The sequence below is a fragment of the Osmerus mordax genome, chromosome 17, assembly GCF_038355195.1.
Source record: "Osmerus mordax isolate fOsmMor3 chromosome 17, fOsmMor3.pri, whole genome shotgun sequence".
NCBI classification, from domain to species: domain Eukaryota; kingdom Metazoa; phylum Chordata; class Actinopteri; order Osmeriformes; family Osmeridae; genus Osmerus; species Osmerus mordax.
The window spans coordinates 7,882,294-7,906,920 of NC_090066.1; the positions used below are offsets into that span (position 1 = coordinate 7,882,294).

At 48.6% G+C, this 24,627-nt stretch overlaps 2 protein-coding genes across 4 annotated transcripts; one reads left to right on the forward strand and one right to left on the reverse strand.

The window, feature by feature from the left end:
- Positions 1–91: 91 nt before the first annotated feature.
- lrmp (lymphoid-restricted membrane protein) lies at positions 92–18,812 on the reverse strand. Its single transcript, XM_067255001.1, has 35 exons — positions 18,164–18,812; positions 17,656–17,763; positions 17,294–17,474; positions 16,671–16,729; positions 16,391–16,466; positions 16,054–16,212; positions 15,721–15,838; positions 15,484–15,534; positions 15,165–15,242; positions 15,022–15,078; positions 14,856–14,915; positions 14,639–14,706; positions 14,417–14,516; positions 13,627–13,767; positions 13,409–13,507; positions 12,618–12,769; positions 11,831–11,963; positions 10,930–11,200; positions 8,384–8,579; positions 7,783–7,867; positions 6,277–6,323; positions 5,957–6,042; positions 5,611–5,842; positions 5,011–5,291; positions 4,709–4,766; positions 4,553–4,580; positions 4,146–4,286; positions 3,886–4,020; positions 3,650–3,797; positions 3,426–3,469; positions 3,260–3,322; positions 3,061–3,119; positions 2,818–2,916; positions 2,320–2,439; positions 92–1,133 (listed from the first exon to the last, which is right to left on the reverse strand). Exons 1-35 carry the CDS (start codon positions 18,810–18,812, stop codon positions 854–856), a joined length of 4,662 nt encoding a protein of 1,553 aa, XP_067111102.1. The 3' UTR covers positions 92–853.
- Positions 18,813–19,247: 435 nt separating this feature from the next.
- Positions 19,248–22,966, forward strand: LOC136960327 (putative nuclease HARBI1). Of its 3 annotated transcripts, XM_067254777.1 has the most exons (13): positions 19,248–19,628; positions 19,910–19,980; positions 20,068–20,244; positions 20,335–20,396; positions 20,479–20,565; positions 20,653–20,694; positions 20,763–20,936; positions 21,016–21,034; positions 21,381–21,429; positions 21,535–21,704; positions 21,774–21,889; positions 21,986–22,097; positions 22,192–22,966. In XM_067254777.1, the coding sequence occupies exons 1-13, from the start codon at positions 19,471–19,473 to the stop codon at positions 22,560–22,562; spliced, it is 1,608 nt and encodes a 535-aa protein (XP_067110878.1). In that variant the 5' UTR covers positions 19,248–19,470; the 3' UTR covers positions 22,563–22,966. The 3 variants fall into 3 exon arrangements, with proteins under 3 accessions (XP_067110878.1, XP_067110876.1, XP_067110877.1); XM_067254775.1 differs by having other exon boundaries at positions 21,381–21,704; XM_067254776.1 differs by having other exon boundaries at positions 21,381–21,704; positions 21,798–21,889.
- Positions 22,967–24,627: the final 1,661 nt, after the last annotated feature.

Consider the following 24,627-nt stretch of genomic DNA (forward strand, 5'->3'; position numbering starts at 1 on the left):
CATTAACTGGAAGGAGTCTTACACTAGACTGTTCCAATTAGATGAGAGCCCTTCTAAATGAAATTGAAACATGAGTTATTTCATGGAATCTGTTACTTTATTTGTGCAAAGATTCAGTCACCCTCTTTGGAACATACAAAAGTGTATGAATATTATAAGTGATGAACACAACATAGCAAGTCAAATAAAAATGTGAGAATGAAACAAACATTGAATATAACAAAATAATTTTTAGGTATTCACATTTTATCACACAATCTAATGCAGTTAAACACTAAAATGATAAATTAACGTTTATAACCTCCCAAGAACTTTTAAAATTGCAGTTTGATTACCAAGCCAGTTTATTAAAGTCATAAAAAAAGTGATTGTTACTACTGAATGTATTTATTTAAAACCTTTCTGATGGGCTGCCCATTCTTGCAACCCCAAGTGCCACATTAGTCTCAGTAAAGCTGAAATGTGTTTAAAAAGCTAAAATGGCAGAATCCTGTCTTCCAGGCTGGTCCTCCAAAGAGTGAAAAGCATGTGCTTGAGGGTCCGTAACCTGATTGGTCAGTTCAATGCTCAAGCCCTTGACGTGACATATGCAAATTGGCCAATGGGCATCCCCATCTGTGTTTAATTGTGTCCCATAGTGTCCCCTGAAGCACCATAAAGAACAATGGGCTGTGGTCAGAATCTGGATGGCCCGGTAAACACACTAAGTGGTTGGCTTGGTCTTCACACACTGACTAGTCTAACAAACGTGATCACGAGGCTTTCTTAGCGTCGTCCCCCGAGGTCAGGTAGTCACTCCGTCGTTCTGTCGCCTCCCAGAGTGACGGCAGGTGTGACCTCCGGGCCCCCAGGGCTACACCGGGGGCTGTCCGTTGTGCCTGAGCCCAGTGTAGGGCCACAGGAGCTGCTGGATGGTCATCCAGGAGTCCCCTGTCCCCACGGGAGCTGCGTCCACGGCCGGCTGCATCACCAGGCTGGCCAGCAGAGCCAGCAGGGCAGCTAGGACCACCACCAGGGCCAGCCACAGCCACACGCCCCGGCTGGTCCTGGCCACCGCCGGCCTGGAGGTGGGGCCCAGGAACGGGGAGGACGCTGCCTGCTCAGTCATGTTGGGGGTGGAGGCTGGATTGGGGCTGGAAGGAGAGAAAGAGAGAGAGAGAGAAAGAGAGAGAGAGAGAAAGAGAGAGAGAGAGGGTAGGGTTGAGAAAGGAAATATAAAGTGTATGTATAGGTGGTGACATGACAAATGTAGAAAAGAATGTCAGGGCTTCAGACAAGACAGGATTCAAAACTAGTTTTGAATACCCTGGTGTTAATGACCATGTACTGGATACAAGCAAAGCACAAAAGGCATCATTCCAAATGATGCATCAATGAAGAATCAAAGATTTTTGATAATTGAACATCAATGATTATAGCATGAAGATAACCATAGTCTTCAGGGCAGGCCACCATCACATGGATAATTGGCGAAACATAATTAATTTTACGTTTTGCCAATCTCATGCACGAGAAAGAGCTCAGTCGAAGTTAGCAACCCCATAGTTAGCTGAAGCAAACTGGATTCCATAGGAGCTGATTGGTTCATTCATTGCTCAAGCACACAGATTCAAGCACACAGCATTACAGCAGCGTTCCGACGAAGCGCGCTCAGTAGCAGCCTTCTGCAGAGAGCGCTGCGGTGTGTTAGATGAGTGGGAGAGGACAGATCGAGACATACTGAGGCCTCGTCAGTGTGGTCTGGACTTTATGATGCCTGGGTTAGAATGTCAGCTCTCCCTCCTCTCCTCTCACACTTACAGCATCAAGAACATCTCCTCATGTCTGCTGGAGGGGAGGGGAGAAGAGCAAGAGAGGAACGTTCAGGAGAGCTTGAGGAGCTCAAGCAGAAAGAACTTGACCAACCCAGTCACAATCACACCCACGGCGGTGGCGGCGGCAGAGTGCTAAAAAAAAGACTTCCTGGTTTGAAAGAGTGCATCCAGGTCACGTTAGGTGAGCTCTCTAGCTGCCCCACAGCAGCTTGACCCGGGGAGCAGATACCGCAGCCCTGTTTGGATACTTCATCAGCACATCCTTCCCTGAGGACAACACCGATCTAACATAATCAGGACTGGCCTAAGCAAGCTCTCCCCCATCACACTGTGGCCCATCCAGCCCTGTTAGATCAGGCACCTCCGCAGTCGGGTAGGGAGGAAGGATGTGCTGAAGAAGAGTATTCAGACACGGCCCACGTGGCCTACCTAGCGTGGGGAGTAGTGCCCCCTAGAGGCGAGAAGCAAGCGGCGCTGAGAGAGGCGGAGAGATGTGTTCACTAACGTCTTGAACTTGGGCATTATCAAGGAGGTGAGTTTGTTGCCCAGTTCAGTGAGACTGGACTTCCTCTCAGAGCTCCCCCTGTGCTCCTCCTCAGAAGGAGAGTCCGTGTCAAAGGGCGACCTGCGAGTGTGCGCGGTTCCGACACACACACACACACAAACAAAGATAAACACAAATACTGATACCACAAAACACAGTTGGAACATGCATCTCTCACGGTTTCATCACATTCGATTGATTATTTTTAATGGAAGGTGAACATACAAAACACAGGCCTTATCATACAAACGCCTACATTCTCCGAGTATGTTATCACAGCAAGTCATGCAAAGTGTCTGATATTTAAGACCAGGTTCCCGGACTGAATAAACAAAAATGTGTGCAAATTCTTTGAGAGTCCAGTTTCATTCTAAATGAGCTTGAACATGTGTCATGGAAACTGGCCCTTAGTGTGTGACACACACGGGGACACACACACACACACACAGCAACCCTTACCCCTTCATCATGAGCGTGGGCTCATCAACCTCGGCCCAGGCCCCTGAGCTGACAAAACGCTTTAGAGGGGGCCGTGCTGCACCCTTTCCTGTCACATTCCTGCAACCACGTCACACACACACACACACAATACACCACCACCATCACTTCAGTCTGTAACACACCATCTCTCTTAGTAACCAAGTTGAACACAGACCCAACACATGTTACAAGGAGCTGCATCGTAAGTCACACACAACCTACCAGGGGGATCTCCTGGTTAATCTCTCTGCATCCGTCTCGGAGATGTCTAGTGCTTTGGGCTGCAAAGAGACACAAAAGTCATGCACGGATGGTTACAGAGAGGGTTGACATCTGACCTGGGACCAGAGCACGGGAGAAAAACTAGGACTCTGATGCTCTTTAGGTCGGATGGATGAGAGGAAGGGATAGCCTGTCTCACCATGTCATAGTGTGCTCCACTGGAGCGGGGGATAGCCGCTATGCTAACTCTTCGAGACGAGGACTGCGGGAGGGAGAACACGGCATTAGAACCATACAGGCGGGCGCCTCAGGTGAACCCAGACTTCTGCAGTACAGTCACACCACGCCACAGGGCCTTAGCTGACCTTGTAGAACTGGGATCCTGTCTGCTTCTTGCCTCGGAAGTCATCTGAGAAGAGGAAGGAAACAATTGTCAGAGAGAGGGGGAGACAGTCAAAAAGTCCACCAAGGAAGAGTATGTTTACTGCACAGGGGTGTGTATGTTTGTGTGGGATGTCCATGTGAACTTTGTGAATGTGTGTGTGTGTGTGTGTGTGTGCGCGCGCGCGCGCGCGCGCCTGTTCCTGACCTCTGTCGGAGTGGGATCCAAATGACCTCTCGTTCTGCATCATGGTCTCTCGGAGCTCCAGCAGCTCAGTGTGTTCTTTAGTGTACATCCTCCTCAGGTTCTCCACGTGCTGGATCATCACCTCCACAGCCTTCCCTATACGACTCTCCTGGCGGGGGGGGGGGAGGGGGGTCACACACACACGGTGAGGAAGAGCTAGGTCACACACTTCACACCCACAGACGTCACACACACACCTGGTGTATGGCTCCAAGCATCTCCGAGCGACTGGACACCCTGGTCATGGACTGGATGAGGATGTCCAGGTTCTTCTGCAGCCTCTGGATGATCTCCATAGACTGGTTGTCATCCTCACAGAGAGGGATGAGGGCCTGGGGGGGGGGGGCAGCAGATGCAGACACACTATAGCAGAGGCGTGGAGGCTATGCTTTGACTAGTCTGACCAGGGGGTCAGGGTTGGGCACTGCCCTATAACAGGGTCAGGGTGAGTACTGACCTGTAACAGGCCCTGGCAGCTGGACACCTCCCTGCGGACGTTGTCCTCGGCCAGGTCACGTGATCGCTCCTCCAGACGGAGCCTCTTCTCCAGGGTGAACACGTCACACTTGAAGCCCAGAGACAAACGCTGGAACTCAGTCTGGTGGGAGGACGCGGAGCACAGGAAAGAGCGCACACACACACACACAATCATTTTACATTTCACCATGAAGGAGTACAACCTGTCAGTTTGTGTTTCCTAGTATGTATCATCTCTTTGGTCCGGAGAGATCCTGTGAAACATAGCTCTAAATATCAAACTGTACGATTGCTAACTACACACACTGATGCTCCCGTGTCTAACAGTGAACATACAGTATGGTGGCCAAATAAACTTCAAAACAAATATAGAAAGGGGCAGCATACCTCAATCTCCTTCTCATTTTGAGACAGACTGTAATGAGAAGAAGAAAAAAAAAAAAAAACACAAGCTCTTGAGTGCTCACGGTGTACGGCACCAGATCACTGTGGAGATAAAACGATTCCATGGAAACGTGGCAGTGAGAGGCGAGTTGCTCATACCTGTTCCTCTCCTCTCTCATGGACTCACTGTTGTCCTCAGAAATCACAGAGGTCTCGGCTGTAAAACACAGTCAAAACATTTTGGAATCATTTGTGAATGTAGATCACATAATCCAGTTGAATTTGTGTGTCAGAAGGTGCTGTGGTGGGTGTGAGTGTTGTGGTTACGCGTGCACTGTTGTGGCTGAACTCCGACTACTTTGACTATGAGTCAACACACAAATCTTCTCCCACGTGTCTGTCGAGATATGGGTGAGCCCCATTCGCCCTCGGGGGCGAGAGCGCAAGAGGCGTAAACTCACCGTCCTTCTCCGTGGCGCCGCTGGCTTCGCTCAGGTCCTCGGGAGGCTTGTGTCCCTCGGTCACCACCATGCTGCGGGACAGCTCCTGCAGGGCCAGGACGAGGGTTAGGCTCTCCGCGACCCGCACAGAACCGCGGAGGGACTCACACACCTCGGGGTTGCCTCCACCGGAGGACACCAGAGTCTCGGGCTTCCCCCGCCTCTCTCCGCCCTCCTGGTCCACGCCGTCCTCAGCGTCACTCGCAAACACGCTTGCCATCTTCAGGATCCTATCGTTTATCCTTATTCCAGCATTTGAACATTCTAGATACGTGAGAGTATAGCCTTGGAATGACCTTTTGGTAAACTAAGCTCAGTTCTACTGACTGACTGATCTCTGACTGATCTGTGAAATGCATTTCCCTGTTTGATTATTATATTCCCTTTGGCTGACACTCACAAGGCTGGAAAGACAACATTTTTTGGGTTTCCTCAAGTCATCCAGTCTGACTGTGCAGTGATGTCCCAATCATTGCACAGTCTGCTGGTGATGTCAGACCTTGTCATGTTCCCTTACGAGTACAGGGTGATGTGGAATTGAATGCGCAACATGAAGAATACAAGGGCACAACTGAAGGATAAGAAATAGTTCTCACCAGTTCCTTTTTTAACTTTTTGGCTCCCTGGGGTTCCTGCAGAGCAGGAGAGTCCTCCGATTGGCTGGGGTCAGAGGCTATGCCTTCAGCTCTGCCCTCAGATTGGTTGGTGTCTGAGATGGTCTGTCCAACAACAGTCTGGGGGGAGTTTTCGTCAGAGAGCGAAGCAGCCCCTTCTCCCGTCAGCCTGTCTGTTCCTGAGAGAGGAAGTAAACGACTTGCTGTACCCATCTATCTATCTAGATCAGCCTTCTGGGAAATCTGGAAAGGTCAGCATCTTGTGCCATACACAGAGCAAGGCTTCCTCTTACCTGCCATGTCTACGTTCACTGTTGGCACCTGAGCGGACTCATGCATACCCTCCTCCTCCTCTTCTAGTACAGGGAGCAGGCTAGTGCTGGAACACAAACACACACACATTACAGCAAAAGACAAACGATGAACAATAACATTAAAATGACCCACAAACATGCAAAAAATATTCTCTATAGATCCAAAGAAAATCCTTGTCGAAAAAGAAAATACAAATCTTCTCGTCTTCACTCACTACATGCAGGGCAGAGATAAGTATAACCACAACAGTGCTTCAGTATGTCTGACCTCAAGTCAAACACACACACACACAACTCACCTGTCCTCCGCAATGACTCTCTCTGGCAGCTGGTCCTGGCTCAGCCTCTGAGGGAGTGAGACACACAGAGGTGAGAAACATACAACTGGCCTTGTGACAGACATTCTTTAGTCTGTCAACAGAGGAAGTAGTTAAAGATTAAAAAAGTGACATGCGCGCACACACACACACACACACACACAAACACAAACACAAGCCATGCATGGCGTACCTGTCCCATGGCATCTGAGCAGTGAAATGATATCTAAGCTTGGACAGGATGGAGAATGCTCAGTTCTTATATAATGTGCTGCTTGCTAGAGATTCCTGCAGCTGTCTGTGTGTGTGTGTGTGTGTGTGTGTGTGTGTGTGTGTGTGGACACGCAGAGCGCGTTCGTGTTTTGCGCCGAGCGAAGTGTGGAGAACATGGCAACACCGGCAGGGTGCTAAGTGGTGGGGGCGGCACAACACACACACACACTAGGTAAGAGCCGAGAGTGCTCGATAGAGGCTAATGGCTCCCAGTCACAGTGTCACAGAGTCGGGGACAGTCAGTCCTGTAGAGCACCAGCCAGAGCTTGAACTCGTAGAAGAGACGGAGTCAAGAGTAGATATATGTTTTGTAAAGCAACACAGCAGTGGTGAGACACATGGGGAGGGGCTCCAAGGTGAATGGCATTGTGGTTAATACCTGTCAATTCATTCTCCCACTATAGCGCCTCAGCACACGGGGGGGGGAGACTGTACACACCCACCCGTTCCTCTACCCCAGGCATCTCTCCCTCTCTCTTTCTCCCCTTTTCTCTCTGTCGCTCTGAGGTTCTCTCTGAAACTAGATCCCACCGGGGTGGCACCCTGCTGTTCTACAACCAAGCAGGAGAGTGTGATAACAACAGAACAACACACGCATGCTCGTCCTGCCAGAACTCTCCAGAGACGAGAGGTTCAGATTAGACGTAATAACCAGCACTCGCAACGCCCCCATAAAACCACATTGCATAAACAAACAATTACACACAAAAGATCTAGAAACTGCATGCCGAGTTAGGAGAAGTTCCTCATTCTAGATATGGGTAACAGTATACTTGCCCACGTTTGCTAACTTGTACCGCAGTGTGGCTGTTCCTCCCAGCTTCAGCTCTATGCCTACATGGGTAGGAGCCCATGTGGATCCGCCCTCAGCTGGCCCTTGCCTACCCCCCTCCCTCCATGCCCAGGAAGCACACTCCCTCTCAGGCTCTCTGCGTAGACCAACCCTCCCTGTCCATCCCACAAGCACTCCAAAGCATTACCCCTTCCCTAACTCACAGCCCCGCTCAAGGAACGAGGGGCAGCACAACACAGACATAGAGAGACAGAGAGTGTGAGAGAGAGAGAGAGGGACAGAGAAAAAGGAAGAGATAAAGAGAGAGAAAGAGAGAGAAAGAGAGAACAGGGAAGTGAAGCAGTGAGGAAATGGTGCCACAGAAACCGATAACTATGAAGGGAGTTCTCATCTCTGCTGTAAACGACTTCCTCTGTACCAACCTTGATGTTGCTCATGCTGCCTGCCGTCGTGTCCTCCCCTCCTCCCTCTCCTCTTCCGTCCTCGCTGGCGCCTGGAGGCTGGGAGCTGACACCGGGGCAAAAGGTCAGAGGTCAAAGCAAGAGTTAGTGGGTCTGGATTGGAAATACGCAGTTTCGGGGAATCTCTCTCACTCTCTCTGTGTCACTCTGTGTAGTTCTCTCTTTCTAAGGAAGCAGCTGAGGTCACTGACTATGACAGAGACTGGCTGGATGCAACAGCCAAAGCACAGGTGCATTATGGGTATGCAAAACACAGCTGAAGTGGTGCCAATACCCCTCTCACACTCACACACACACACACACACACACACACACACACACACACACACACACACACACACACACACACACACACACCCCTTTGGCATCAAGAAAAAAAAAATACATGTCTTTGACTTGCAAATTAGATTAGAAAGAGAGACAAAAGTCTATGGAAGTTAAACAATGCTCTCAGTAAGACCCGTTTTCAGCTTCAAATCACTTGGGTGTTATGACTAGTCATGAGTCACGGACAATTGTCAACAAAAAAAAAATGATCCCTGACACACACACTTGTTCTCACCTCCCAGTTATATACGTGGTTTCATCCAGCACAGGTGAGGTGCAGCTCGGAGATACCATCTCCACAGGGCCAGGGGGGCTGTGTCCAGGGGGGCTGTGTCCAGGGGTGAGCGTTCGGTCTTGGTCTGGTGACGAAGAGCTCGGATCCTGGGCTGGGACCTCGGGAGGGGGCGTGGCAGAGTCCAAGGTCACTGCATCTGCAGAGTGGAGGGAAGGAGCCATCAGGGGCTGTTGCGATGACACTGGGAACAAGCACACACACACACACACACACTTGGATCCCCGTTGTGGGAAGGAGAGCAGACACCAGCTCACTAAACTACTGCCGTGAGTGGCACTGAGATCTCTGAATAGAACGTGCATGTCAGGGCATGATGAGTCACTGTGAGGGTGAAGAGTCTTTATTAACAGGTAGAGTGGGAGGAGTGTGAAAAAAGATATAGAGATAAGAAAAAAAAGAGAGAGAGGGAGAGAGAGAGAGAAAAGCATCAGAACAAGAGGCAGAGAGAGGCAGAGAGGGGGAGAGAGAGGCAGAGAGAGAGAGACACGTCTTACCACCGGCACCTGTGTGGGAGGGTGGATGGAGACCATCACTGCCGACAGCCTGCGGGTGGGCGTCCGAGAGCCCAGTGCACTCTGGGAGTTTGGCCTCCTGAAGCAGAACAGATGATGGCAGTGATGGAATGACTCAACGGATGAACACACACACAGGGACAAGTGACCTTACACCAGAGAGACCATGTAAACAATGCATAAATAGCCCATCTCAACCCACACGCTACTGTGTGTGAGACTGTCCAGTAAGTCAGGCTGTGGTGTGGTGAGCAGGCCTGGGTAGGACAGGCATCAAGACCATTTCAAGTCCTGCTATGAGAGGTGAGAGACCTGGAGCTTGCAGTCTATATAAGGACGCCTGTCTAGCCTAGCACAGAGCCTGCTGGGACGGATGCTTCGGTCTGATGGGGGACTACTGGCAGGGAGGATTTGCTAGTCAAATGCGTGAGAGATTGAGAAAGAGAGAGATGGAGAAAGAGAGCTTGTGCGAGTCCTGATGGGCGGTATGTGTATGGGGGAGGGAATTAAAGGGAGGGATGAAAGTAAAGTTTGTGGTTCAGGGTGTGACAGTGCACGTGTGTCCGTATTCTGAAATGTACTCGTCCGTGGTCTTGCTATCCACTCAGAAGGGGGGGGGGGGGGGGGTTTCCTCCAGTGGGTTCAACAGTTTCCTGTTTTCAGCTTGCCACGGCCACTGCACAGGAAGCTGCAGTGTGACATCCACTCACTCACTGATCTGCAGCCAGTTTGAAGTTTCCCCTTGAGCTGGCCTAAGTTAGTGTTTAGAGAGGTTTGACTGGTCCTAGACCAGCGCATAAGGCAGCTTCTAGCAGGAAGGAGCATATGTTATAAAGCTGTCATCATCAAGGTGTCGGCTGGTCACAGTCTCACTCACACAACGATGACTATTGAAACTATTATTGCATAAAGTTATTCTCAGAGCTCAAGCACCACAAGAGCAACAACTGCCTTCCTTGAAACACACCACACCTAAAAAGATCATCCAAACATTTTCTGGTGTATAGCTTCATTGAGTTTTTGGAAAGGTTAAGTTTCTGTTCACTTAAGATCACCGTTGCAGCAGGCCTGAGTACAGCATGTACAGTACACAGACTCGTAAGTTGTGCCATCTACCTGTAGAGATTCACTGTTGTTCTTCAGATCAGGCTCCGGTAATGCTGCTGTTTCTGAGAGAGAAAGAGAGAGAGACAGACCGACGGAGAAAGTCATGGAGAGGAAAAGAACGCGAGGGGAAAAAAGAAAAAAACAAATGAGTGCTGGGATCATCTCGGTGACCCAGCCTGCCAGTGGCAGCAGGCGGGTGACATCACAGAGGTCTACCTTTGACCATATTAGAGCTGTTTCAGCGACGAGGGGTGAGAGGTTACACCTCCAAGAAGGGGGAGGGGGGGGACAGCCGTGACCACAGCCTGCCAGTCTGTCTGTCTGTCTGTCTGTGAGGCTGGCAGCCAGTCAGGCACACTGAGGAATGAAGCAGGATTACTGCACTCCTCTCCTGGGTTTAGACTACTCCGACACCTGGCCATAGAAGGACCTAGCAGGCCTTACACAGTCACTCGAAGTACAGGGACACACTAAAGTAAGTTTAAGACACACACACACCCACCACACTAAAGAATGGGCCCTTAGGAGCCCCTGGATAAGACATCCATAGAAGGCTGGGTGTGTCAGGGGCAGAGCTAGTGCTTCAAGGTTGGCTGAGTTCTCTGTGACTCCAGGGATTACAGAAAGATAATCCACACAAACATACACATACTGTTGAACCTGCTAACCTCTACAGTTCAGCCAAGAGTCAGGCAACTCCAGAAACCTGGGAAAAGCGAACGCAAGGACACAACGCGAAGCCACCTGAGCCCATAACTGAGGAGAACCGAGATCCTCAAAAAGGATTCAGATCGAAAAATCCTCCAAATCCATCTCACCACAACCAACACCAAAAGATCAAAAGAGTATGCTTTGTGCCCCACTCACCAGCCTCCTCTCCCTCTGTGCTCTGCCCAGGCGGAGTGCCTCTCGGTGGGGGTGAGAGCCCCCTGGGCTCCTCCTGGACCTCTGATCCCTCCCCTCCTACCACCGTCCAACGCTCCTCCCCCTCCTCCCCTGGTTGGTCCGCCAGCAGGTCCCCTGGTGGCCTCGTCCCCCTGGGGCCCTCGGGCCGGTAGTCCCGGTAACGCTCGTCCACCTCGGCCCTCAGGAAGTCCTGGAGGGCAAACTCCTCGTCCCAGTCCAGATCCTCCCCCAGCTGCACACAGAGGAGCCAGTCAATACCACTGGAAAATACTGACCAATCCCTTCAGTTGCTCCCGAATGCGGTCACGCTGATAGGTTCAGTGAGAGCGTCAAACGGAGAGCTGGGAGAAGTACTAGTAACTGGAGAGCTGTTCTCAGAGAAGATAATGTTGACGGTTGCGCCTAAAATAATGTTTCTGAGTATGTGTGTAATGTGTGGGAGAGCGTGTGCGCGTGCATGTGTTTGACTGATGAGAAAGTGTGTGTGTGTGTGATTGTGGCGAGTGCGTCCAATGCAGCCGCCCACACAAACACTCAGTCCTCTAGTGTCTCCATCAAACAGCCTGTCCATCTGTGTTGAGATGTTTTCTGGAGTTACAGTGTTGCACTATGCAGCTCTACTGCCCGCTCTATGTACACTGCTCTCTCTCTCTAATCCTCCCTGACCTCATCCTTTGCCACACACCTGTTACTCTTTCATAGCAGGAGATCACATTTTATTTTATTTTAGCCATTTACCCCCCCCCCCCCCCCCCCCCCGCCCCCACCTCCATCCTCATCTTCTACTGGACGTCTTCATCCCCTCCTTTTCATCCCCCACCTCCCCCTGCCATCGCTCTCCTCCTCCTGGCTCCCCCCTCACCTCTTCTCCGTCGACGGGGGTCTGGCAGCTGGCCTCCCTGCTGTCCTGAGGGGTCTTCAGCTGCTCCAGCTCCTCCTTCAGCTGCTCCAGCTCCTCCTTCAGCTGCTGCTTCTGGTTCTCCTGCTCCTGAACGCTGTGAGCACACACACACACAGGTTGTCAGTCAGGAGGAACACACCAGCAATATCCCAGATCCACACACACACACCCAAGTTCTCAGCCAGCTGGACAGGAAGATCAATAACATACTGTACCCAATCCGTAGGCCCAGGCAGTGCCCCATGCTCTGGCCCAGTGTGAGCAGTGTCTATCTCCTGTCCTGCTAGTCTCTCACACACAGCACACACAGCTGGTCAGCCCGCACCGCTCTCCCACACTGCCCTGATAGCACAGCCCCTCTCCCTTTTATCTGGAGCTGGTTACACTTCCCTGAACACCAACACACACACACACACACACACACACACAGGCAGGTGCACACGGGCAAGCACACACACACGCACGTGTTAAATTAAGTCCATACTGGGTCTGAGTCCAATAGCCAGGGTCGCGGGTCAGTCGGAATGGGGTGGACCTCAACACAGCAGACCAGCTGATCCAGGTCCCTCCTTCTGTGAGACACTAGGCTGGATAAACTCAGAGCTCTTTACAGCACCTTCCCTTCTCCTCCTCCTTCTCCCTCTCCATCTCCCTCCCTTTCTTCCAAACCGTTCCACTGGCTGATACACTAATTAGGCCTCTCTCTTATCCACAACCCGTACTTGAACACACACACACACACACTAACCGGACAGAAAGGTGCAGGATCTCTGTGCGTGAGCGCCTCATGTTGCTGGCCATCTTGATCAGCTCCTTCTCCAGGGAGTCGGTGTACTGGTCCAGTTGCTCCAGGCTCAGGGCCCACTCTGTCCTCCTCGCATCCAGCTCACACTGCACCGTCTGTGGGGAGAGAAGGGCCAGAGAGTTAGCTTCTTCCTGGAGGCCCAGACCGGGGCGTCAGTCACCTGGACATGACCAACAGTATTCTGCAAACAACTGGCTTGTTGTTGTGGTCTGCTGAAACACGGGGATATAGGCGGATTTAGAGTGACTGAAAGCAGAGTTCAGTGCCAATAGGTACAGGATATTATAGGAGGTTGTGGGTAGAACCTTAGCTGAACCAATAAGCAGGCTCGCTCAGATAATGTTTATTCTGTTGTACGACTGGACGTGACAATGAATGCAGGGTTGTACAAAGCTGTGAGGGAGGGCTGGAGAGGGAAACAAAGATAAGGGGGTTGGATGCCTGTATGTGTTCACGCTACAGTACACTAACTGGTCAGTACTGAATGAGTGCGTGCGCGTGAGAGAGTGTGTGAGGAAAAAGAGAGAGTTATGCAACATTCTAGGTAAGGGAGCTGTGGAGAGTCAAGAGTGGCCATCTTATGTAACTATCAGAAGGCGAGCGAGCGCGAGAGCGAGAGCGAGAGAGAGAAGGGCAAAAAGCAACCAAAACACTGCCTACTCTCCTCTACATCCTCCACTGTGTGTGCACCTGTATGTGCCCATCTATATGTGTGTGTGTTTTACTCATCTCACCTGTAGGCGCGGGTCACAGGCCTCTGTCCCTCCATGCTGGTCCAGGAGACCCCTGAGTGTCACCAGGACTGAGACACCCTCCTCATCAAATTCTCTTTTCTGGAGACAACCACAAGAACAACAGGCTCTAATACAATACAATTGACTGGCCTCTCGCCAGTTCCAAAACACAGCTTTCTAAGAGGATTTTCAGACATCTTTTCCAGATATCCAGGTACCAGTTTGGTGATGATGTTCTTGAACTCCTGGGACATGTGCTCAGGGGAGGGGCCCTGAAAGAGAAGCAGCACTTCCTTGTCCAGGGTCTCGTCCATTGGAGACACGAAACTCAGGTTGGACGACAGACGCTCTGCCCCCTGGTGGGAGAAACGGGGCCAGGGAGGGTGAGTCAGAAGCCTTGTGTATGTGATGAATTTATATATATATATATATATATATATATATATATATATATATATATATATATATATATATATATATATATATATATATATATATATATATATATATATATATATATATATATATATATATATATATATATATATATATATATATATATATATATATATATATATATATATATATACATACACACACACACACATTTTATATTGTAAATTGTTTTATTTTTTAGACTTGAGTTCTTAGAATTAGTTACTTGGGTCCAAGAGCAATATTTGTTTGTTTATTTTTTTTGTTTTGTGTTGCAGTAAGAAGCTACTCGAGGTAGCGTGGGAGTGTTAACTCGAATCCGAACATCATCAGTGTGTAGTGGCTCTGGATGACGCCAGAGGATGTGTACTGGGAAGTGGAGGATGAGGGGGATGGTTCACATGTGTGGGAGGACTGAGAGGATGAGTGTGAGATGAGAGCGGGAGTTAGGAGAGGAGACCGAGTGAAGGAGAGGGACAGGATGGAACAAACGAGGGGGATATAACAGGGGGAACATGAGTGGAGAGGAGAGGGAGTGGTGTGTTTGTGTGTGTGTTGGGTGGGTGGGTGGATGCTGACCTCAATAGGATTCTGGGCCAGGGCCAGTTCTGTCTGGAGAGAGCCTGAGGTAATCTGGTTCAACCTGTAGGCCACTGAGAGGGACAGCCCCACCCTGCAGAGGGAGGGAGGGAGAGGGAGGGGCAGAAGAGGAGGGTCAAACTCTGCTAGACACAGCCTCCATGTAGGAAGTCCGTCACGCCTCCAGGGAAGACAAGCGTCAGAGTGAGGACTCACGGAGACGACATGTCGGGCTGCATCAGGTGCATGTGGCTCGCCAGCTTGCTCTTGTCTGCACGCAGAAGCTGCCACACAAACACACAACGTTTCAACGTCAGCTTTGATCAAGGTGAGCTCACTCCATTAAATCAGTAAATCGAATACACGACCGGAGAGGAGAGAGTGACTTGGCAGGTGGGCAGAACTGGAGGTTCTGACACACTGACACACACACCTCTGTGACTGAAGAGTACTCCTCCAAAGCAGCCCTCAGCTCCTTTATTTGACTACTCCTCTGAGAAGGAGAGAAAACACATTACAGGACACATAACAGCACTTACATGGCCAGAAACAGACATACATCTTCACTTTAGACTCATCAGTCATTTCAGTTTCCTGACCTCAAGTAGAAGAGAATCCTTCTCGTTCACAACGCCATCGTAGGAGTGGATCTGCACCTGGTGATGGGAGAATGTGTCAACTTAGGACCGCGACCCAACTGCCAGACACACACAAACACACACTCTGTGGAGTGTGGACCCACCTGTAGCTCTGCGTTAAGGTCACACAGCTCCATCATCCTCTTCTGAAGGTCATCCATCTCCATGGTGACCTTGATGTTCTGAGGAGGAGGTAGTGGAAGGTTACCATGACATCAAGCTGGTTTTCTGGTAATGCCACCAAACAACAGCTCCAAGAATACGACTCTCTGGAGAGGATCTCAAATGGATGATGAAAGTGATTAAAGATGAGCAGGTTCCATCTGACTTTGGAGAGGAGAAATAACAAGGTACGCTCTGTGTGGCGAGCGTGTGTGTGTGTGTGTGTGTGTGAGTGTGCGTGTGCGTGTGTATGCACTCTACCTCCTCCTGCAGAGAGGCAATCTTGGCGATGAGGGACTGGTTCTCTCGTTCCTGTGTGTGTAGAAACACAGGGTACGAGCTGTTTCACATCCCAGATATGGATATAAAATAAACAGTATATACACATTTGGGCATCGTAGGTACATAAGATACTACTATTTGAATGAATACATTGTCAGAGATTCTGCTGTCTGGTCTCCTGGTGTCAGCTGGGTCTAATCGGGGCCAGAGTCTCACCATGTGTTTGCTGTGTGCCGAGGCGCGGGCGCGGCCCTCCTCCGTACAGCTCAGGGTCATCTTCATCTCCTCCACCTCCTCCTTCAGCAGCTTCTCCTTCTGAGCCAGCTGGTGACCCCTGGGGGCACGGGAGACAAGAGGGGCTCACACCTGGACTGTGTGCGGGCTCGTGTTTGTGTAACGTATGATGAGAGAGAGAGGCGATGCCAGTCTGCATGTGTGTGTGTGTGTGAGTGAGTGAGTGAGTGAGTGAGTGAGTGAGTGAGTGAGTGAGTGTGTGTGTGTGTGTGTGTGTGTGTGAGTGAGAGAGTGAGTGTGTGTGTGTGTGTGTACATCTTGGCCTGGCTGCGGAGCTGCTCGTTCTCCTCGGCCAGTCTCAGGTTGGTGTCCTCCATGGCCTCCATGGCTTGCTTCAGCTTGCGGACATCCTGCTGCAGCTTCTGGTTGCTGAACTGGAGGTCTGCCACACAGTACACCAGGTCTGACGTCTCCCTGTGGACACACACACACACACACACACACACACGTTCAGGACACACAGAAACAGCAAACCAATGAGCAGTCAGGCTTACATGCACACAAACAGATATAAAACACGTAAATGCCAGACAAACACACACACACACTTGCTTCCTTTTAGGAAAAAAGCACAAGCACTCGCACTACTCACAGGTCTCCCCGTGACGCCTCGCCTCCAAACGCCTCCAGACTTCCAGAGGTCATGTTTAGCAGCACAGACCTCTTAGCTGCAGCCCAGACACACACAGAAACACTCAGCCAGGAAATCATTACCCTGGATACCCCTCTCACCCTCTCTTATCCATAGCCCTGCTGTCATTTGGATGAAACCATGGCAGCAAATGTTGGCAGTAATTTGTCTTGTGACAGCAGATCTCATGTTAAGATACACACACATGCATACAGACAGACACACACACTGAAGGTCTCACCTGCTAGACTTTCCTTGAGTCTGACTGAGTCCTGAGTGAGCTCCTCGGCTGACTCGTCCCTGTGGAGGAGAGAGCGGGGAGCAGCGTCACACACACCGCCACAGGCTACTGAGGCTGGGAGAAACCACAACACACACATCACAGGGTCTGGTGTTGGACCAGCCCGGCTCGAAAAAGACAAGCGGCTCTTTAACTAGAACACTAGATGCCAGATATAGTTTGTCCTTCTCCCCCCTTGCCCCTAACTTCTCTCTTTCTAACAGAGATTGTGTACACGTTAAAAGAAATTTGATGAACTTCCAAGCAGCCGTTGTGGCCTAGCCCTGGTTGTTGGACAGAGCACTGAACATCATTTGAACAGATTCCAGTCTTATGTGTGGTCTAGGTTCAGGACACTCTCTTGTACCTCAGCCAAGTGGATGGATTAGAGAAAGAGCTCTAGCGCCTCCTAGATGTCTCATATCAGCCCCGTTCCATTTCCACAGCTTAAATGGGTCAGGGTAGGGAGATCAATCAGCCCAGTCGGATTTCAACTTCCTGCTTCAGTATATCACAGAGCTGACCGTGGTTAGGGTGAAAGGTTAAAAGGTCGCAAGATGCGTTAGCGTTGATGTTCCCGTTACCCGCTGTTGCGGCAGTCGTCTATCCACTCCTTCATGACGGCGTGGTAGGTGTCCAGGTCGATGGACACGTTTTTGTGCTCGGGGTCCAGCATGTTGCACAGGTCGTCCAGGCCGCTGTCCTCTGAGCCCCGGCTGGTGGTGTGCCGCAGGTAGTCCACGATACGGGACACATACACCTTCCCTGTCACACGCGGAAAACCAGAGACGAGGAGACGACGTAAACACAACCACACTTCGCCCTCTGGCAGATACTATAGTTTACAGCATAAGGAATACTTCAGGCAGGAATCACATGCTTTAAGGGTACAGTAGTGACCTGGAATATTTACAGTTATATGTATGGAGTGTGTGTGTGTGTGTACCTCGACGCTGGGTATCACAGGCGTGGAAGATGGTATCCAGCAGGTCCTCTTCACAGATGAGACTGACCTCAGCCATCGCCTCCTTCCTGGCCTCAGAAAAGAGACTTCCTACACAAACACAAGCAAACCCACGTTATATGTGCAGCTGGGTCTTAAACAGCATTAAGGTACATTCACGTTGAATGACAAGAAAGAAAACAGTGTGTCTCATTGTTCTCAGTCCTCCCTGGAGGCCACACAGAACAATCCTCAAGTTGCATCCCCCCAGCATTTGAACAGAGATGCTAAAAATAGGCACAATACCGAGTACATGATGACGTCACATTGGAGACCCAAGTGACTCCCTTCAGGCTCATCATCTCTTGCCACGAAACAGCTTTCATATTTTAGCAGGGGAAGCAGTTTAATTAAAACCTTCACTATTGATCCAGACCATCACTCGAGCAAGAGGGAGTGAGGTAGTGTGTGTGTGTGTATTTATATGGCGTACTGCTGGTTTCCTTCCTACCATCTCCTCCCATGGAGAGCCTCTTGACCACCAGGGCTGGGTAGGGCAGCTCACACTCCAGGGGGCTGGCCAACTCTCCAGAGCAGAAGTTCAGGTTGTAGGACAGCGTGCTGTGCGCCTGGGAGTGTGTGAGAGAGAGCGGGGAGTTCCTGTGCCCCTCTCTCTCTCTGTCCATCCCCTCAGGCTGGGTGAACTGGCCTCCTTGGGAGAAACTGAAGTAGGACTCGCCACTCTGGGTAGCCGGGGTGGAGCATGTCCTCTGCCACCCCCTAAACTGGTCCTGGCCCTGCCCCCGCCTCTCCCCTAGGGTGCTGGTGATGGTGAAGGTGGCATTTGTCGGGGTGGGGATGGTGGAAGCCGGTGTGGAAGGGATGGCGGGGGTGGACGGACAGAGGGCCGTCCGGGGGGTCTTGGGGGAACTCGTGGGGGTCAACATGCTCCGGTCTATGCCATCTTCTCCACGGACGGTGCGCTTCTTCAGGAAGGACTCCAGGTTTTGCTTGAGGCCTGCCTGGGGGCTGTCGTAGCTACTGGAGCTCAGCTTGGGGATGTAGAAGGGCGAGTCAGAGGTGTACCGCTGGATGGTCTGCAACTTGCGGCAGATGCTGTCCACGGGGTTGTGCCTTCTTAGCTGGGCGGAGCAGTCCATGTCGGGGTTGGAGAGTGCAGACCCAGATCTAATGAACAGAGATCATGTGCCACAATTATGAGAATGAACAGAGTATAGACAGACATTTGTGGGAATGACAACTCTTGGCCAGCCCTCCTTACACTGTAGCTCAACACAGATACAAAGATATACACTTTGAAATAGCCTGCTCTTGCCTGGGTTTTTTTCTTTAGTTCTTATTGACCAGATGATAATGACACAAACACAAAGAAGAAAAACTTCGTTTCATGAAGCAAAATCATGTATTTAGAAATGTTCGGATGTGTCAGAAGTATCATGGCGACAACCCCATGTTTCTAATCAGTAAATGAGGCACAGGTGCGTTTGCTGGGTAATCATTTACAACGAAACATTAGTTAGGCTATATTATCTTACTTTAATGTTACTTGTTTACAAATCAGCTAAATGATCAGGGGCCTGTTGCACAAAAGTAGAATTAAGACATCCGGGATAAATGACTCAGCTGAGCTCAATGAAGCCAAAACATGTGCGTCCAGGCTTAATTGGTTGCACAAAGACCAAGCCAGGATGAGCAGACACGGATTCATTAAGCCAGGTGAAACCAATCCTGGATAGGTGCGCGCTCACGGCTCACTCAAATAGACCCCGCCACAGATCACAGATTAACTGATTTACCATGGCAACTAGAGCCGCGTACTTTTCCCCGTCGGAAGCACAAATCCTCATGGAGGCATACGAGGAGGTAAAAGATATAATTAAGAAGAAAGGCAACACCGCCACAGTGATAAAGCAAAGAGAAAAAGCGTGGCAAAGTATTGCAGACCGCCTGAATGCGTAAGTAGTGCACAATTACATACTCACCGCTCCGCTGAAACATCACAATTACAATTCAAATATTTAATTCACATCTCCAAAAATGCAGTTGTACTGTAATTATGAAACGGTTAAATTTTTTATTGAAATGCACTGCAGATATGAGTGAAATTGTGTAAAGTAACTCCATCACACTGTATAAAGCTATGATAAATATTTTGATATTTTTACTGAAAACAAGACAAAAATACCAAGTAATTTTTTGCAGTGTGACTCCATTAAATATGTGTGTGTGTGTGTAGATTAAACATGAACGGGCCAAAACGGACATGGCAGCAGGTCAAAATCAAATACAAGAACATTCTGCAGAATGGTATGGTCCCTGACTAATATTTAACAAAGCACAAGCATATATTGTACCCAGAAGGTGCCTGCTCACACATTGTCTGTACTGTTTTAGCAGTGAAAAAGAATACCCACAGACAAGGCACGGGTGGTGGGTCACCAAAGGCTGACCTTACCCCAGCAGAGGACATGGCCTTGGAGCTAAATAAAGGCAGGCCCGTCTTAGAGGGGATCCCTGGGGGGAAAGAGACGAGCATAGGTTCCTCCCAAGATGCCACCCGCTTCATTCAAGGTATGTCCTTCCATCTCTACATGGGATACAACCACATTCATATTGAATCAATTTGGACTGTCTGACTTTGGTTTACCTATTGCCTTGCAGTGTCTGGCAGCACTGTGTTCCTGTTAGAGCCACCAGCACAAGCACCAGACGATGCTGATCCAGTGAGTACTCCATCAAAGGCATACTGTAGGCCTGGCATGTCTTGTCTACTAGCTTCAATATGAATCCGATTAAATGTGATAGGGTGAAGGCCCCAGTGCAGCAGCAACAGCACATGATGGAGACGATGATGAGGAGGAGACCATCTCTCTGGATTCCAGAAGGCATGAGGTATCATGTTAAGACTGTGAAAGTACTATTTACTCTACAATGGTGAGGAGTCCTCATCAAAATCAAAAAATCTAATTTCTTTTACAGGACCCAGATGCTATACAGTGGGAAAACCAGCCTGGCAACATAGTGCGTATTAATAAAAGGACACCACATCCTGCCAAATTCCAGCTGCGCTAATTGTATTGTGTTCACAGAGCTCACAAGCTATCAGAAAGTTGTATGGCAACCACCTCCGGCGCCAAATAGAACTGGCAGACATAGACATTCAGTACAAGAAGAAAAAGATGGAAAATCTTGCACTGGAGTCCGAAATAAAAAAGAGGACAATTAGGAAACTGGACCTTGAAATAAAAAAACTTGAGAGGGAGGTGAGATATGCCTTCAATGTACACTGTATGCTAACTGTAACACAAATGTATTAATCATTATTTTTCTTTCCTCCCCCAGCTCCAAGAAGATGACACAGCTGAAAATAAAAATTAGGTATATTCTCGTAAAGTCAAGTGAGCCATGACATATGAGCTCTTATTGTGAGCACACAGGACGGTGGCATCTTTCTAAGGTTTTTTTTATTTTCCCAGCAATCAGTACAACCAAGTCATCGTTATAAGGCATCGCCCTCTTTTGCCCACCCCCCCAGCACCAGGTGTGGCCACTAGCCTATATGAAGGCCCAAAATTGTGTGTTCCTTTCTGCTCTGACAATGGCATGCCCATTCGTGCGAGATGTGGTGGATGAAGAAGCACTTGTGCTGAGGAGAGCCTTCAGGCGAGAAAGGGTCTTCAGGGACCGGTTGGACCCACTGGCCTTCCCTGATGACCATCTATATGAAAGATACAGGTTTTCTGCAGATGGCATCAGGTATCTATGCAGACTACTGGGTCCCAGGATTAAGCACCGCACTGCACGGAGCCATGCACTGAGTGTGGAGCAAATGGTTTGTGTGGCCTTGCGCTTTTTTGCTAGTGGAGCCTTCCTGTACTCAGTGGGGGATGCAGAACAGCTGAACAAGGCCACAATTTGCCGCACAATAAGGAGTGTGTGTCTGGCTATCAAAGCATTAGCAGATGTCTTCATCTCCTTCCCTGGCCACAGAAGACTCTGTGACATCAAAGAGGAGTTCTATAGGATTGCAGGTAAGAGGATCTACAAATTACAGGACAACTGTTAACACATAGTAGGATACTCATTACTTTGTGTGACAGGTTTCCCCAATGTCATTGGTGCAGTGGACTGCACACACATAAGGATAAAAGCCCCCTCAGGTGCCCATGAGGCCGATTTTGTGAATAGGAAATCCTTTCACAGCATTAATGTTCAGGTGAACATAACTTTTTGATATTGTCCATTGACGAACACTCTGCATTGCCAGTGATGTGCATTGATTGGTGTAATATTCCTCATCTTATGATTTCAGATGGTCTGCAATGCTGACTGTGTGATCAGCAATGTTGTGGCAAAATGGCCTGGCTCAGTCCATGACTCCAGAATCTTTCGGGCCTCTGAAATCTATCAGTGCCTATCACAAGGTAAGCCACACAACCCCTATTTATAACCATCATGGCTGTGTCAAGAATATCACTGTGTTTATGAGGTAGTAATGATGAGATTTTGTGTTGACAGGTGAATTCTCTGGTGTGTTGCTGGGAGACAGGGGGTATGGCTGCCAGCCTTTTCTCCTGACACCTTTCACAGACCCCCAGGAAGCACAGCAGGCCTACAACCATGCCCATGCCAGGACCAGGGCCAGAGTTGAAATGACCTTTGGCCTCCTGAAGGCACGCTTTCACTGCCTTCACAAATTAAGGGTCAGCCCTGTTAGGGCATGTGATATTACTGTGGCTTGTGCTGTCCTCCACAATGTGGCCTGCCTGAGGAAGGAGAGGGCCCCCAGAGTGCCACCAGCCATGGACTGGGACAATCCGGCAATCTTCCCTGATGACGACAGTGGTCGGCTGCTGAGGGACCAATATGTGTTGAATTATTTTAGTTAGTATGTGTGCTTTCAATTTTGGTTAAATATGTCCTGCGGTGGCAGAGGAATTTGGGTTTTTTTGGGTTCGTTTTTTTACGAATTTGGCCTCTTATGATGTTTGTGCGGTATACTGTGTGTAATACAAGGCTGCAGGGAGGCTACTGCATCCATTCATTTGTCTGTTCAGTTGATGTGTATGGATTTGTCCTGCATTTATTTTAGTGTGCAGACATGCAGGGTGTGTTATATACAGACCTTTGAATGTGTATGTATCATTTTGTATAATATGCTTGGATTCTGTGCTTTCCATCTTGTAGAGTCACTGTGACTTCAGTTTCGAAAGGAGCTGATGGTTTACCTGCTTTGTTTTGTCCTTATTCAATAAAGGAACATAATGTTACACATTGTGTTTTTATATTCATATGGAATGTGTATTTGTTTATATGACAGAGTACTAGGGCCACACTGAAGAAAAAGGATAAAGTCATAAATTTATGAGGCTGGTTCTTTCTGCAGAAAAGCTACATATTGTTTTTACAGTTTTGATACTTATGACAATGTGATACTTAATATTCTGGCACATCAGCATGTCTTTGTTTATGAAACCATACTGAAGTACAATTTCACGAAATGCCCCACATCTGTCATTTTAACAACTGTCCTCCTTTAAAACAACTGGTTACAATATTATGACTTGTGTTTTTTTCCCCTCTGTGGCCCTAATATTCTATCATTTTATATATAGCCTTATAGTCTATGGGAAACTGTAAATTATCTAATGATAGCAACATCATCTAAAAATCATTTTTTATCCAAAATCATTGAAATTAATGATCACAAACGTTTAAATAATGACAGTGGGTCTAGTTATATGTGATAACAATGTATAGTGAGCAGTGAAATAACTATTGGTTTCCATTTGTGGTGACTGCTGACTGACATTAGGGATGAGATTAAATAGATCCTGGAATTTAGCCTGGTCTGGAGCAGGCTAGCTCCACAGAATAAATCTCCATGGTAATTTATACCATAACATATCCTCCTGCCCCCTATCCATCTTTAGTGCAACCGGATTACGGATCAATTGAGCCAGGATCACCAAGATATCCTGGCTTAATCCCTTATCCTAGTTTTGTGCAACAGGCCCCAGTTCTAAGTCATAACATTTGTTGTGTAGGGGTTTATCCTAAACAATATACATTTCCTTCAAACTTGTACCTTTTTTCCATCCAACTATTTCCAAATAACATTCTATCGAAAGACAATATCGCCACTATGTGGACAAACCGTGCATGTGTCAGGTTAGTTAACAGAATAAATATTCTTTCAAAATCATGTCTATTGAAAACCAAAATGAGTTTTCAGATAAATTGACCTTTAAAAATGTCTCTGGAAAACTTGACAACATAGCCTAATCTAGTACAACAAGCAATTATATAAGCAAGCAAACGTCACATCAAAATGTAATGTATAACTTTCAGTTGTGTTAATGTTTCAAATCAAAACAAGCTTGACAAAGCAATCATTTCCAGTTTCCACAGAAATACTGTTGTTTTGACTTTTGTTTCGACAAAGTTAGGACACATTTTTGGTTTATGATGAAGGCCGTTTTGTGTCATAGCCTCAGGTAATCAAGTCCGCGCGCGTGTGTTTGTGCAGAGATATGTAGTTTCCTATAATATAGCATTCTTCTATGGCTATATGGCCGTGATGAAAGACAAGTTGACTGGGCGAGGGCAACACATAATTCTGCAAAAATGAGCTTAATAACATACCCTATCTTACGCACCTTAGATGCATGCAAAAAGTAATAATAGGCCTATATGGTTTATCCTATTGGCTTAATGTGACTACACATATAGCCTGCATACACATATGTTGTCCTGATGTTGTTGAGCCAAAAAGTGTCCAATAAAACACTGGCATTTCTATTTGCAAATTTGCTTTTCTAAACATTAAGCCTGTTGGCTTGCATTACACTGTAGTATAATGGGGCTGAGGGTTAACGAATATCTTCAGTAAGCGGTTTAGCTTGTGGAGACAGCGCGCGAGTCACTAGCATTTTCATCATGGCGAGAGTCCCA